At 39.6% G+C, this 15224-nt stretch overlaps 1 protein-coding gene across 1 annotated transcript in view; it reads left to right on the top strand.

Annotated features, from left to right (window-relative positions):
• The window catches only part of DCT (dopachrome tautomerase), a 33504-nt gene extending 27770 nt beyond the window's left edge, over nucleotides 1–5734 (top strand). Inside the window, exon 8 of the mRNA XM_082366028.1 lies at nucleotides 2951–5734. Coding sequence (XP_082222154.1) covers nucleotides 2951–3123 — 173 coding nt within the window. The 3' untranslated portion in view covers nucleotides 3124–5734. The remainder of the gene's footprint in view (nucleotides 1–2950) is intronic.
• The last annotated feature ends 9490 nt before the right edge of the window (nucleotides 5735–15224 follow it).

Genomic DNA, 15224 nt, shown 5'->3' with positions numbered 1-15224 from the left:
AAGTTCAAGGGCAGGCCAAAAACTCAGTAACTGAGCTAAGGAGTAATAGTCTCAAAAACCCAAATTAATGCAAAAAAATCTATGATGAATACACTATCAAAATTTTAAAGACAGGCTGTTGTTGTCTGTTTGTCTTATACCCCTGCATCAGTTTGTAAGTAGACCAATTTTTTTTTTTCCCCCCAGTTAGCCAGTACCACACCTGCTGAATGGGTTTGTGAAGATGACAATGGCCTGCCAATAGATTGGGCTGCACGGGGCTTCATGTGTACATTTTTTTTTTTTAATGAATTTTTTGAAGTCATGTTTTTAAGTTGTAGGTTTTTTGTTAGCTTTCCCACCTGGTTCAAAATATGGGAGGATATTTTGATAAGTGTTATGTAGGGACATATATTTTTTTATTTGCCCAGGCCCCAGTATAGCGCCATGTGCCATTTAAAGAATCTTAGGGCAGGTTGAGAAAGGAAGGTAAAACAATTTTAAAAATCTCTAAATTTGTCAAGAAGCTGAAAAACATACGGCCTATCTGCTGGTGGCGTTTCCCCATTGGTGTCTATTTTGTCTTCCCTAAATCTCAGCCTGCAAAGTAATCAAGATGATTTCTGAGGTCACGTATCTCTCTCTCTGCCTCTCTCTAACTTTCAAAGCCTTTCAGACCCTGGGCCGTGTCCTTTGTTTTTCCTTCCAGTTCTACATCTACTGCAGCTTGTTCCCCTTACTGATTTGAAGTTTCCGTTCTTTGATCAGCTAAGGATATCTCTTTGAAACTTTTCTCTTTTCTCTGGGATTGAACATAATAATAATCAGAAAGTTTGGAATGTGCATTTTGACCGTGCTTCCATGTCCTCTGACATCAGCCAATTAACAGGTACAGACCAAGAGTCTAAATATGCCTAGAATGCACTAACTCATTAGAAGATACAAATTACATTCATTTATTGGTTTGACAAAGAAATTTACAATCCTGCCTGGGGAGACATAACTATAACAAAAGGTTGGAGAAGGGAGAGAGGGATTTGGGAAAGGAGCTGGGTCTTGAACTAGATTAAAGAGATGGTAGGTCTTAGGTAAGTGAGGGGGAAAGAAGGGAGCATTTTAGATTGAAGAAGGGCAGGGAACAGGGCTGTGAAAGACACATATAGTCTATATAGAGGACCCTGAGAAGAAGGTCTGGTTGTAGTGGAAGGCTTGGGTAGATAACTGTGAATTAAAGTTGGATTTGAGAGAAGGGCCTGGTTACTGAGCGCTTTAAAAGCTGGGCAAAAACCACAAGGAGATGCCACTCTACACCCATTAAGAGGGTTACTACCCAGAAAGCAGAAAGTAACAAGTGTTGATGAGAATGTGGAGAAAATGGAATCCTCGTGCACTGCTGGTGGGAATGTTAGCGTAGGCTCTGTGGAAAACAATATGGCAGCCCCTCAAAAAATTAAATGTAGAATTACCACACGATCCAGCAATTCTGCTTCTGGGCATATATATACCCTCAAAGAATTGAAGGCAAGTAATGAGATATTTGTACACCTCTGGCCATAGCAGCGTTATTCACAACAGACAAAGGTGGAAGCCGCCCAAGTGCCCACTGCCAGATGAATGGATAAAAAAAATGTGGGCGATACATACAATGGGATATTATTCAGTCTTAAAAAAGGAAGGAAATCCCGCCACATGCTGTAACATGGGTGAATCTTGAAGACCTTATGCTAAGTTAAATAAACCAGTCACAAAAGGACAAAACTAGGATTCCACTTCTATGAGGTGCCTAGAGTAGTCAAATTCATAGAGACAGAAAGTAGGATGGTTGTTGCCAGGGGCTGGGAGGGAATGGAGAATTGGGGAATTACTATTTCGGTTTTGCAAGAGAAAAAAGTTCTGTGGGTGGATGGTAGTGATGACTGCACAACAATGTGAATGTATTTAATGTCACGGAACTTAACTTAAAAATGGTTAAGGTGGTAAAATATATGTAATGTGTATTTTCCCACAATTAAAAAAAAATAAGTAACTAAAAAAAAGCTAGGCAGAGGAGTTCGGACAATAACAAAGGCAATCATTTTTGGCTCCTGAACCAAGAAATGACAGAAAAAAAATCTGTGCTTTAAGAAGATGAGGAGGGCAATAGATCCTGCCGGATTGTTGCAGGAAGAGACAAATTAAAATCCTCTTGGAGAAACCCCACTGTGATGAGTCAGGGTCCTCTGTGGGATTGGAAGGAAATAACTAGAAGGACAATCTTACATCTAGAGAAGTGTAGAGTATAGAACAAGAACCCAGTGCAGAGAAACTGAATTTAAGAACAGCTGGCCAAGGATATGATAATTTTTAAGGAAACAACAAAAAATGAAATCCATTAATTTTGTGGAAAAGTGCTTATAAAATATATTTGAATAGAGGATTGGATTTATCATGTGATGACTCAGATTTTATTCACAACTATTTAAATGGGTCCAAATTCCTTCTGCTCTTGCTATTGAATGTCTCCTGTTATAATAGCCAATCTCATTTGTCTTACTCACTTATCACCCCATGAAAAAGGTAGAGACAATAGAAGAATTTCTAGACCTGAATGTTGTATATTTTGCAGTTCCCCAGATACCATTTTAGCATGCATTTTTACAAATGTGTTTCTAACTCACAAAAGTAGTTATATACTTCATTGGAGGGTTTATTCTGTGTAAGTATTTATCGTAAGAAATTTTTAAAATGCAATAATCTACATTCAAATAATGGAATGCCATTTCCCACTTCCTCCAGAAAAACAATTGTGGATATGATAAATAGTTGGTAAGGAAGGAGAAGATAAATTTTATTCCGGCTAGTGTAGTTTTGCTTTATCAACAAAAGTGCATGTGAAAGGCTAATAATAGGTTTATTCTTCCCTTTTCTAAGAGTATTCATTCAGCCGATGAAAATCCCAATCATAGACCCTTCTCTTCTGCTTTAATTTCAGTTGAAGAAACTTCAGATTGGACCACAACCCTCTCAGTGGTTATGGGGATGCTGGTGGTCTTGGTTGCTCTTTTTGCACTGCTGATTTTCCTTCAATATAGAAGACTTCGAAAAGGATATGCACCCTTAATGGAGACACAATTAAGCAACAAGAGATACACAGAAGAAGCCTAGATGCTCACGCCTTACCCTAGAGAAGAGGCTGGCCAAGGCTTAGTTCTGACCCTGACAGTGAGCAAACGAATCCTCACTGCTTTTCCTTGCCTTGAAGATCTTTGGCATAGCTCCTCCTGTTGTGGGATGATCCCAAATACAGAAGATGCTTAGCTGTAGTTTCTGGTTCGCTCTGTTTATCTAACAAACAAGCTAAAGTCCTTGAGGGTGTCTCTACCATCAAACAAAGGTAGAGCTGATGATGATTGGTGGTACTTATTAATAATTCCCCATATTGATTAAGCCTCCTCGTGTTCTGAGAGCACCTCCAAAAATCGATAGAGTGGATTCATTGAAATTTGCAGGTCAGTGTAATTTGAGAGCTGGACAAGATCATGGTTAAATCTTTCTCAGCCCACGCATCTTCATTTGTAAAGGGATGGGGGCAGGAAGGTGCAGGTGCTACACGAGTCTCCAAGGTCTCTTTTAGGTATAAACATCCATGATTTTAGGTGCCTTCCTGATCATCTTCCTGCGGCTTCTTTTTCTTTTCTCTTGTTCTCCCCAGTCTTTAAAATGGCCTTGAAGATGAAAATAGGCCTTATTTTCCATACAGGATGGAGAATGAATGAATGAATGATCAATTTGGTTCTCTTTTATAAATTAGACTTTACAGAGTTTATAAAGAGTCTGCAGTTCTTAACAGCAGAGCTATCCCCAGAGTCAATAGCTGAATAAACATTGATCCTATAGTGGTAAACGAATAGATGAGGGATTAAATTAGTTTAAATTAATCTGGTTGATTAATATACTGTTTTGAACTTATTAACTAATACAGAGTAACTCTTTCCAGGAAAGTCTGACTGGAGAAGGCTGGTGAGCCTATCATCCTGAACATGAGACAATTTGAGTGTTCCATTGCTCTGAGGTCTCATTTGGCTGACCCCAAACCAATTCCTTTGCTAGGGAGCCTCAGATGAAAACTTATTCATGCATTTGGCTTATTTTTAAGAGTTGACTTTTAATTCATTAATGCTGCCCTGTACTGACGTTACTTACAAATGCTAATCGAGTCTTATCATTTAAAAGCAAACCATCCATACAAAATACGACAATTCAGAATTAAATGGTTATGACCCACTAAGTAATCATCAGATTATGAGAGATAAGAACGAGGCAGTCTTTACGAAAATGTTTAGACGTATCAAGATGATCCCTCCTTCTGAGGAGTTAATGGTTTTTGAGATCTTAAGGCAGTTTCATCTGTTCATATCTGGCATCCGTGCAGGAGGAGGGAAGCCACAGAGGTGGCCCTTCTGTCCACTCACTGCAGCTCCTCTCTACTGGAATGGATGTGTGTAAAGAAGGGGGGTTAAGAGCACCCTAGAGCCTTCTCCATATGGCGGGGCTAGAGGGTGCAAGATTTACCAATATCCAGTGTTATCCCCTGGACTAAGACTGCAGAAGCCAGAGAAATGGACAGAGTTCAATCTGAACTGAATTTGAGTGAGTCTCATAAAGTATATCTGAGAGTAGGCTCAGCAGAGGAGAATCAAGACAGCCCAGAGTCCTTCACGGGGTGAAGCCCTGCTTGGACCTCTTTAACCAGCGCCACATGCATAAATCTCAATGCCTCCCTTTAATAGAATTCATGGAAAATTCAGCAATGTGTTACTAACATGGTCCACTCTGGCAGGTTTATGTTCTGAACTCAAGGTTGTTGGGGAACACATTTTTACATCCTGTTTTTAAACCCAAAGAGAAATATCTTAAGATGAAGATATAAGTGTGCATGGTAGGTATGTTCCTGAAAAGTTGTGTATAAATCAATTATACATTAAAAGCGCCAGGGGAAATTACTTTTTATGGATGAACTATTATGAATAATTCTATAAAGCACATAACCACCTCTAGCTTATCCTTCGAGTATATCAGAATTTTCATACATCATATTCTCATAAGATTTGTTTAAAAGCAAGATCTATCTGCAGCAGAAATAAAGACTAACCATTTATACTTAGCTCCTTTTAACTATAGTGTGTGCAACTTTTCATAAATACTATGTTTTATGATGCCTTCCTAAGAGAAATAGTTTCCTAATTTTGTAGTTCATATTAGAGGAATAAAATTTTCTAGCATTTTCTAACATTACAATAAATCAATGATGACTGCCTTTCAGCAAATCTAAAGGTAGAATAAACCTGTAGAGTAAAAAGTTGGTATTTACTTACAGTGAATACTATGCAGATAAACTCAGAAAATATCACTCAGCATTGTACAGCCATACGTCTCAATGATGGGGGGAAATATTCAACCTTGAAGAAAATGAACAGATTGCTTTATATGCTTCTATCTGTAGTATTAGAAAAATTGTGTGTATATGAATTATGATTTTAAAAGAAACGCTTTTTAAAAGCTAACATTCAAAAGTGAAATGAAATCCAATAACATCTTTCCTTTGTGAATTAAATTCTCTTCTAATTCTAAAATTCTTTGACATAAATTTGTGTCTTGCTTAGGATTTAACATTGCTAATTATAATAATCCTAATGAATAATTCTAATCTCACATTAACAAGAAGTAGAAAACTTACTAAAGAGGAAAATAAAAATAAATATTGTTTTGCAGATTATTGTTCATCTGTTGGGGGCTATTGTTTTTTAATTTGTGAACATCAATTCCCGTCTTTTGGCACTCGATATATACATAAAATACATAATAGCTACTTCACTTTTGAAAATAAGTCCTTAAACTTAGACAGCATTATGCTAAGTGAAATAAGTCAGACAGAGAAAGACAAATACTCTATGATATCACTTATACTTTGAATATAAAACACAATAAAGTAGTGAATGAAACAAAAAAGAAGCAGACTCACAGATATAGAGAACAAAAAAGAAGCAGACTCACAGATATAGAGAACAAACTAGTGGTTACCAATGGGGAGAGGGAAGGGAGGAAGGGCAAGACAGAAGTAGGGGATTAAGAGGTACAAATTATTAGGTATGAAATGAGCTACAAGGATATATTGTACAACACAGGGAATACAGCCAATATTTTATAATAACTCTAAATAGAGTATAACCTTGAAAAATTCTGAATCACTATATTGTATACCTGTAAGTTGTGTAATATTTTATATCAATTATACTTCCATTAAATAAAAAAGAAGTCCTTAAATAAGCTGGTGTTTCTACTTTCTATTGAGTTTCTAAGCAACTGCTACTTCCTAGCTCTCTATGATACAGGCAGGAAAAGGAGATACTACCCCTTTTCCCAGGTAAAGAGTCACCTCTGATGTCCCTACAGTCTAAAGACTGAAATTGGAGTGGGGGGTGAGCAGGGAAGCCACTTGAAGTCACTGTACAGGGAGGCAGGCTCCTCCGAGAGAGCCTTCCAGCTCAGTCAGCTTGTTGGAGACGCCCAGAAGAAGGAAATTAGAGCCAATAGAGGTAATGGTTACATGGCATTCGCTTCCACTTCTAGACTTGAAGCTTCCAGAGGTCAGGTTGTACAGCTCTCTGTACAGCTCCAGTGCCATTGTATCAAAGCACTTTAAGTAAATACTTAGAAAATGGTGGTGGTTAATTGATACAGGCACATAAAAGAGCCAATTCACCTTCCCCACCCTACCCCCTACCCCCTCAGTGGGAGATAGCTACTCTCTTCAATGCAGTGGCAAAACCCAACTCTTCCTATTTCTCCAGGGCCTTGCTCATCCTGAGTACTCTGTAAATATTTTTTGAATGAATAAACTAATCTCAAAGTAGAACTTTTCATTCAGGGCTTCTGGCATATGTTTTGACATGTACTGGATAAAACATAAGATAATGGGGTCTTGTATCCCTGCCATGAAATGAATAGCAACCTATCTTTCAGATTCTGAGTTGTACCTATGCCAGATAGAATTTTACTCCATACAACCTAATACGAGGGGCTACTTTTCAGCCATATTTTCTTCTTGGGTGTATCTTTTCCCCACCATTGGTAGGCACTAATTCTACCATTTATACAGACAAGGGTAGAAAGTTAAGACCTCACAGTATCATTATAGGGCCTTCCACCATCTGATGTCTTAAAAGCCTTGTTTCCATGGAAGGAGTTAGTGGGCAAATGATTTAGCGAGGCAAAATCAGTGCCTTTCTTACATGGATGGACCCATTGGTGAAACTTAAGAAATTCTCAAAGATGACATGATACTTTACTTATAATGGCAGTTCAAGATGAAAATAATTCCTGTGAATTTAATTATACTTGGGTAGGTAGTTTAATGAAAGCTTGAAAACAACACACAAGAAAATTGTGAGCAATAGTATAAAATTTTTGAAAACTAAACAAAACAAACAAACACACAAGCTTCTTATTCAAGGCCTGAATGCTCTGCATATTATCACTAACAGAATTTCTATTTGGCAGAAACCATTAACCCACTTATGTTATTTCCCACATTGATTCAAGCCAGAATTCTTGGATGTAATATGACGGAATTTGGTCCTTTCTTCTAGCCATCCTCTGCTCCTTTGCTGGTTTATAACAAAGCTAAAACTGTCACAGTGTCTCCCAAACATAACTGAGAGAAGCTTAAACTTGTCCCTTTTTATTAAAATACTAGAGATTTCACTGTCAGAGTAGACACTCTGATTACTCATTCACTTTGTATGTTACTGGGTGTTTCTGAATTTGTAATGAGCACAAATGACCATTTTGATTGAGAGGAATTAGGCTCACAATAAAGCAAAACCTGCCCTCTTGTGTTTTATTAGAAAATCGCACAATTTTGGTAAAGTTCTTATAGCTATTTTCCTCTACCGTGGTTAATTGCCTGGGGTCAGAGAAAAAAACAAATGCTAGAAGACTTGCCATCAGTTCAAAAATCAGAACAGATAAAGCACAATATTTAGAAGGAAATGATTTCCTGTGCAGGCAAGGTAATCATATAATTAAAGCTCTTAGACTTTCCTTTCTAACGTACTTTGAAATGTTAAATGTTCCCCTGCAAGCCATAAAAATCTGGGGGAACATTTCAGGCCACTGGGCAAAACTCTTTTATGCTTGTCAGATACACAGAGGGTATAATTTAGTCAAATATTATTTATATGATCATACTGCAGCTGGAGATAGGGACTATTTCTTTTTCAACTAAAAACAGTTATTGAGGGCTTCCCTGGTGGCGCAGTGGTTAAGAATCCTCCTGCCAATGCAGGGGACACGGGTTCGAGCCCTGGTCTGGGAAGATCCCACATGCCGCAGAGCAACTAGGCCCATGAGCCACAACTACTGAGCCTGCACTCTAGAGCCCACGAGCCACAACTACTGAGCCCACGTGCTGCAACTACTAAAGTCCTCGTGCCTAGAGCCCGTGCTCCGCAACAAGAGAGGCCACAGCAATAGCCCCCGCTAGCCACAACTAGAGAAAGCCTGTGTGCAACAGTGAAGACCCAACGCAGCCAAAAATATAAATAAATAAATAAATAAATAAATAAATAAATAAAATTAAATAAAAGAAAAAACTGTTACTGAGAAGGTGGTAAATTTCGGTAAAGTTTTTAGAAAAAATACTGGATCAGTGAATTGAAATCAGATATAAATATCTGAATTTGGGTGTGGGTGTGAGCAGTGTCAGAAAATGTCCTTTACTGTGGAAAATTCACTTTTCAAGATGGGACTATTGCCATGGTGGTACCAAAAGCAAATGTTTACTTGGGTGCCCACAGTGGCTTATCTTATATTAGGTGATTGAAAAGATAAAGAATCTCAAATAATAAAGAAAACATGGTCTCTATCTAGTTTTTGTGAAGCTCTTTCTTCTAGTATGTATACCCAGGTAAAGATTAGAGGGGGGAAACAGGCAAGGCATTTGTTTGTTTATTCTGAGAGGTTTTGTTTAAGTGAAAAAATTGGGGCTCAAATTTTCCAGCTGGCTCTATCTGTTATTCTCTTTCTCTGGTGGTTCTCTCTGAATGGGGATTCCAGACATGGTGACAGTAGCTGTTTTTATGGTGAGTAGGGAAAAGGAAAAAAAAAAAAAAATCCTCAAAGCAGAAATGGGGAAATCAGATTCAAGACACTTAGAATGCTGCAGTCTTCCCCGGAGGAGAATCATTCATTTACTCCCTATTGATAAATATGTTATTATGTGGCACACTTTGCTGAAAACTTAATTTCCAAAGCAGCAAATTTATTATTTATATTTCTACTTAAAGTCTCATTTCTAATATTTCTGCTTCTTTAAAAAAGGCAAGTTTTGGGGACTTGCATGTGATTTCCCATAGTTGTACGTCCCAAATTACGATTCTTTGCTACTTGAATAAACCTTGTTTTCCTGGTTTAAAAAAAAAGGGGGGGGGGAGAGTTTTGTCTTGACTGTTGCTACTAATCAGCTTTTTCCTTCTTAAAAGAATATTTGTATTTCAAAAATCTTGCGTTACACACCAAGGAGTGATGCTCAGCTAAGCCACACGTGTGGATACTTTGTCTCACAAGTAACTCAAGCGAATGATCAGCCTTGAAAACAGAAATGTAATCTCAGTCATAATCCGAGCAGTACTGTACCACTTTCTCCTCTTCAGTTGTGGCCAACACATAACTTCCAACCTTTTCGGCTCTGAAACTCTGATTTGAGCTGAACATTTTCTTTTCCTTTCAGGCATTTTACAATTCTGAGGCTTGTTAACATTTTATAGACTCAAGGTCGTTTTTCTTCCTTTCTGTGCATTTCTCTTTTCAGCCAGGTGCTCTTATCAAGATGCGGGCGTCTTTGTGTTTTTAACACTTTTCCTTGAGGCAGTCCCAACTCTTTGATCCTGTGCTGACTCAAAATCGTTTGCTGTCAGCCGTCCAGAGCGGAGATCTGGTGCGTCCTGGTGCTGTTGTCTGCCAGCGCCTGACAGCCTCCTCGGGTCTCTCTGACAGTCAAAGAGCTCTTCCAACCCAGTGACATGCAAATTTGTTCCTTTTCTGCTACAGTGTGTCACAGCCCACATTTTCCAGCTTAGCTGCACAAAGGCAGGCAGGATAAAATCGTTCTGAGCTTGATGCTGGCCATAATGTATGTGAATTCATTGTTTTTAAACTACAGCTACTCAGAACATCAAACTACTGGGAACTCACCTTGCAGCTAGGTGGCAGGAAGCTACCTGCTTTTCTGCTTGCTGGAGAGAGGATGCCACCGAGTGGCTTTTATCACAGGGCAATCTGCTCACCTGTGTTGTAGCTGTCAGAGGAAAAGAACTCGGTGCACTCTGGAAGTTTTGCTGAGACTTCTGGGTATGTACCTAACTACACAGAGTCACAGGAGAACAGAAAGACTCTGCAGCTCATTCCCTGTTTATATCTGTCAGCTTACCCCCACTAGAACTTATTCCCTTCCTGTGTACACTAAAAAGGCCACGAAAAAAATATGTTACTTAAAAAGCCCACTATTTTTTCCCCTATTCAAACCACCAGTAAGTGATTTGACCTTAATTATCTCCCTGTGTGAAATCTCTGGCAGTTGAAGATAAGGGCTCTCAGCTCCCATGAATAGCACCGTGTTTCCTGAGCCCGGTCACAAGTCAGTGTTCTGTACAATCCGAACATAATTCTCTGTTGACACTTGGCAGGTACCTTTTCTTGCCCTTGGCACTGGTTCAGTGGTTAGGGAGGGCTCCCAAGGGCTATTTTCAATGGCAAAAGGGCACTTTGGGGATGAAACACGAACTGGCCTTGGCTGGCATGGAAGTGAAACATATTAAGAAAGCTATTTTTTTTTTAAATTAGTTTTTGTGACAAAACATATATAACATAAAATTTTCCATTTTAACCGTTTTTAAGTGTACAATACAGTGGCATTAAGTACACCCACAATGTTGTACTACCATCACCCCCATCTGTTTCCAGAATTTTTCATCATCCCAAACAGAAACTCTGTACCCACTAAACAATAACTCCCCAATCCTTCCTTTCCCTAACCCTTGGAAAATTTAACAAGACTTTGGGAAGTCTCCACCCTCTCTCTCCTGATACCCTCAGCTCTGTGATTTTGGTGGAAACCTAATCGTCTTAAACCAATTACTCTTCTCCATAACCTTGACTGCAGTGTTTCAGCTGTGAATGCAAAACTGATAGCCAAAACAACAGAAAGGGATTTTTACTGAGGATTCTAGGAAATAAAGCCAAAAGTCATGGTCTCGTCCCTGAGTGATATGGTGGGAAGATGTGAGGTCTGTAATCACAGCAGCCATTTTGTCTCCTTGAGGGAGTGTTTGAAGCAGCCAGGGAGTACCCCACTTTTTCTTAATTTAGGCCAGTTTAAATTGGTTTTTCTCTTACCATATGAAAAATCCTGACTGATAAACTCATCTTCAGGGAATTTAAAATTAAAGTGAGGAAATAGAGGAGTTCATTTATTTAATATTTATTTCCAGACACCATAATCCATGCCTTCAGTTGAGTAAAAAGAAATTCTTCTTTGTTCTTTTAAGATTACAAGAGAAACATATCAATGCCTAAGGAAGGGCTCCTCTGAGTAGAGTGTAGTCATTCAGTATGTGGCATTTAAATTCCAGCTCAGTCACTTGTTTGCCACCTAACCTTTTTTGACTTTTTAATTTTTAACTGCTCTGGGCTTTAGTTTCCTTGTCTGTGAAAGGATATTAATAATGTTCCTCCTACTCTGTACACACATAGGTTGTTTGAAGAATGAACTGAGTTCATATATTTAACTTCTTGAGAGTACTGCCTGTGAATTAGACTAGGGGCTCAAACAACAGAAATTTATTTTTTCACACTTCTGGAGGCTAGAAGTCCAAGATCAAGGTGCTGGCAGGGGTGCAGACAACCACCATCTTGCTGTCTCTTCACGTGGTCTTTCATCTGTGTACTTGTACCCCTGGTGTCCCTTTGTGTGTCCAAATTTCCTCTTCTTATAAGAACACCAATCAGATTAGATTGGGGCCCACCCTACTGGCCTCATTTTAACTTACCCCTTTAAAGACCTTATCTCCAAGTATGATTACATTCTGAGGTTCTGGCGGTTGAAATTTCAACATATGAATTTGGGGGGATATAATTCAGCCTATAATAGCCTGGAACGAAGAAGTCACTCAATAAATGTTGATATTATTTGTCAAATCCCTTTGGAATGCCTGGTGTGTGAAAGCAACGCTGCAGGTTTCAATTTCATCGATCAAGACAGGAAACTGTGACTCCAAACTCAAAAGAAGGCTCTGCAGAGTAGGCAAAGATAGCTGAAAAACTAAGCAGGGCTCTGCAGAAGGATCACTGCTCTTTTATTCATGATGGAAGGAGCTGTGCGATTTCCTGGTGCTCAGGTGAGGGGTGGGAGTGTCACTGAGCCACAGGTGGTTTCCATTGGCATGAAGACCTCTCACCCCTGGAGAGGAAGAAAGGGAAGGAGGGAGGGACACAGAGAGAGGGGCACTTCAAGGAGAGCCAGCCATTCTGTTAAGCTCCAGAGGACACCACTGCCTTTTTCACTTGGTGGAGAAAGAACTGGACTGTAAATGGGGTGTGAAACGTTAAATGTGAGTGAACTTTAAGCAATTGACATGGTGTTTCTGCTTCATTACCGATTTCATTTTTTCTGCTCCTGAAGCCAGAGAAAATGTTCCCAGGTACCAGTTCTTTCTAAGAGATGAAGAACTTTAAGAATGGACTCAGGTTAGATTTCCCACAGATATTCTTTGGATCCTGCCCTTTCCTTGGTTTTCATCCCTTGGTTTGGCTTTGAAGTGAGAGAGAATCAGAGTCAGGAGGGAAAGGGCTGACTCCCCGCCTTAGGCTGGAGGGTGAGCTATTTCCTGCCTCACAGGCAGGAGGAATGAAGAGATTCCCCGCTTGCTCAGCCCCATGAGCCCCACCGCCTTGCTTAGCGCTTGCCTGGATCCTTGAAGGTTTCAATTTGTCATTTTAACCTTCCAGAGGTCACTTTTTCGTCTTTGCATATTTTGTTTGTTTTTCACATATTTGGCCATTGTAGAACATATTCTCCCAAAAATTATGCATTGATACTCTTAGTCTGCCTTACAAATTGCACTTTGGATTTGCATAGATCAGGGAACCGATGAAAATTATGAACTGCTCTACCCTGGGGGTTGCCTGCCAGGCGACAGCTCGGTTCAAGAATTGTTAGGTTTTTCTCCCTGCAGTACTTGTGTGCTTTTCTGAGTATTTAATTTCATGTTTACTCCTTAATATTTTAGAAAAGTGAGTAAAAAAATGAAGCAAAAGAAAGATTAATGCTAATGATAGGTTTCACACATTTAGTACACTGGGGACAAAGATGGAAATCTAGTGAGGGTTGATGTAGCCTCGACGGAATGTAAGCTGGTCATCTATGGGTTTAATTGTGAAGGAAAAGAACAGAAAGAATAATAAAAATTCTGAAAAATATATCATTAAGATTGTGTGGAGATGGTGAGGTGTAATTAAAAATTTGAGAATGTTTTTCACTCTCTGGGAATCTGTATCTGTTGTTGGATTTTCAGCTTCAACATCTTTGGATATTGACTATCACTGGAATTAGAATCGGCTGTTGTCAGGTGAATGGCACTTGGCTGAGGCTAATTTTAATTTGCAATCCCAATCAGACTATTCTTTTTCATTAGACCGTTAACCAGGTCAAACTAATGTCTATTTATGTAAACTGTTAAACCTAAGCGAGATGAACTCTACACCCCCCCCCCCATGACCCCCAACCCTGGAGATTGTATATTTACTGAACAAAATTTAAGGAAACAAAGGCAAATATACTTTGGCCCTTTTATCACTCATCACTGTTCCCAATTCAACTAATAAATAGAAATTTGTATTCTTAACCCTAATTAAAAAGTCCTTTTCCAAAAGTAACAGGCACGACTGAGGTCGCAACCTTGGGGTCCAGATATGACCATGTCTCTTTTGTTTCAGGTTAAATGACATCTGATCCACCAGCAAGAAATGTGGGATTCCCACCTCAGGGCTTCCCCCTTCTTGAATGACTCGGCACCGCTGGGGCCCGTGCAGTCTTCAGTCTGACTTCATCCACGAGGTAAAAGGCACTGCTAATTCATCAATTATTCTTGTGGTAACTTCTCATGATCCCCCCGGTATGGATTTTGAAAACTGTTTGTAAACAGTCCACAGATGGCCCTGGTCCCCTCCTAGCTAAAGGATCCGTGTACAGTTGCCCACTGCTGTCCCTTTCCCTTTAAGACGGGACCGCCTCAGGCTGCTGAGGTGAGCGCAGCTCTTCTGGTGCCACACGCAGGCATCTCCCAGGGTACCGGTTGCCCCAGGAACATGGGGTTTGGCATCGGGCCGGTCTTGCTTCTGAACTCAATGTCCCCTTTCTTTGCAGAGGGAAGGGATTATCTCCCCTCCAAACCTGGCAGCTTTTCCTTTGCAAACCTTGGAACTCTGCAATATGACCCTAGAGGTCAGGAAGATGGGGAGGATTAAACTGCAGGAGGGCGGTAAAGAAAGAGCATGGGGAGATCCACAGTTGTGGGCCGGGAGACAGGAGACTGAGATCTAGCCCCAAGTTTTCCATTTACTGGCAGAGTGATTTTGGGTAAATAACCTGACCTCTCCGAGGTTCATTTTGCCATTTTGTAAAGTTGGTGGGGGGCGAGGGGGTGTGGATTAAAGGATCTTTAAGACTCTGCTAAACTAAAGAGGAGAAACTATAGAATATAACAGAAAGAACACTGAACTAAGAAACAGAAAGCTGGCTCTAAATTCTCTTTCTAACATTTGCTGGTTCTAGATGTTGGACAAACTATACATGTTCTCTGACCCTCAAGTTTCTTTCACAAAACGATGACAGTGCCTCCTTCATAGGTTGGTTGCAAAGACTGAGTTAGGTTAACACATGTGAAGACACTAAAAGTGGTGCTGGCACATAGATGTTCAGCAATCATTCATAGAATCTCAGCTAATGAATCTGAAGTTCATGCTTTGTGACTATAAAAAGGACTGGAGGACCGTTTCATTTCCGAGGGATTTTTACCTTACTTATCTTCAGAAACTTTGGCTGACAAAGGCAAATAAAATGTAAAACGGAGGAAAATTAAAAATATCAAAAGGATAAAATGAAGCAAAAGGAGAGAGGAACTGATAACATCTTTCTGGACATAATTTAA

This window comes from Balaenoptera borealis, assembly GCF_965194805.1.
Source record: "Balaenoptera borealis genome assembly, chromosome: 18".
In the NCBI taxonomy this organism is placed as follows: Eukaryota; Metazoa; Chordata; class Mammalia; order Artiodactyla; family Balaenopteridae; genus Balaenoptera; species Balaenoptera borealis.
This window is presented reverse-complemented; position numbering and strand designations above follow the sequence as displayed.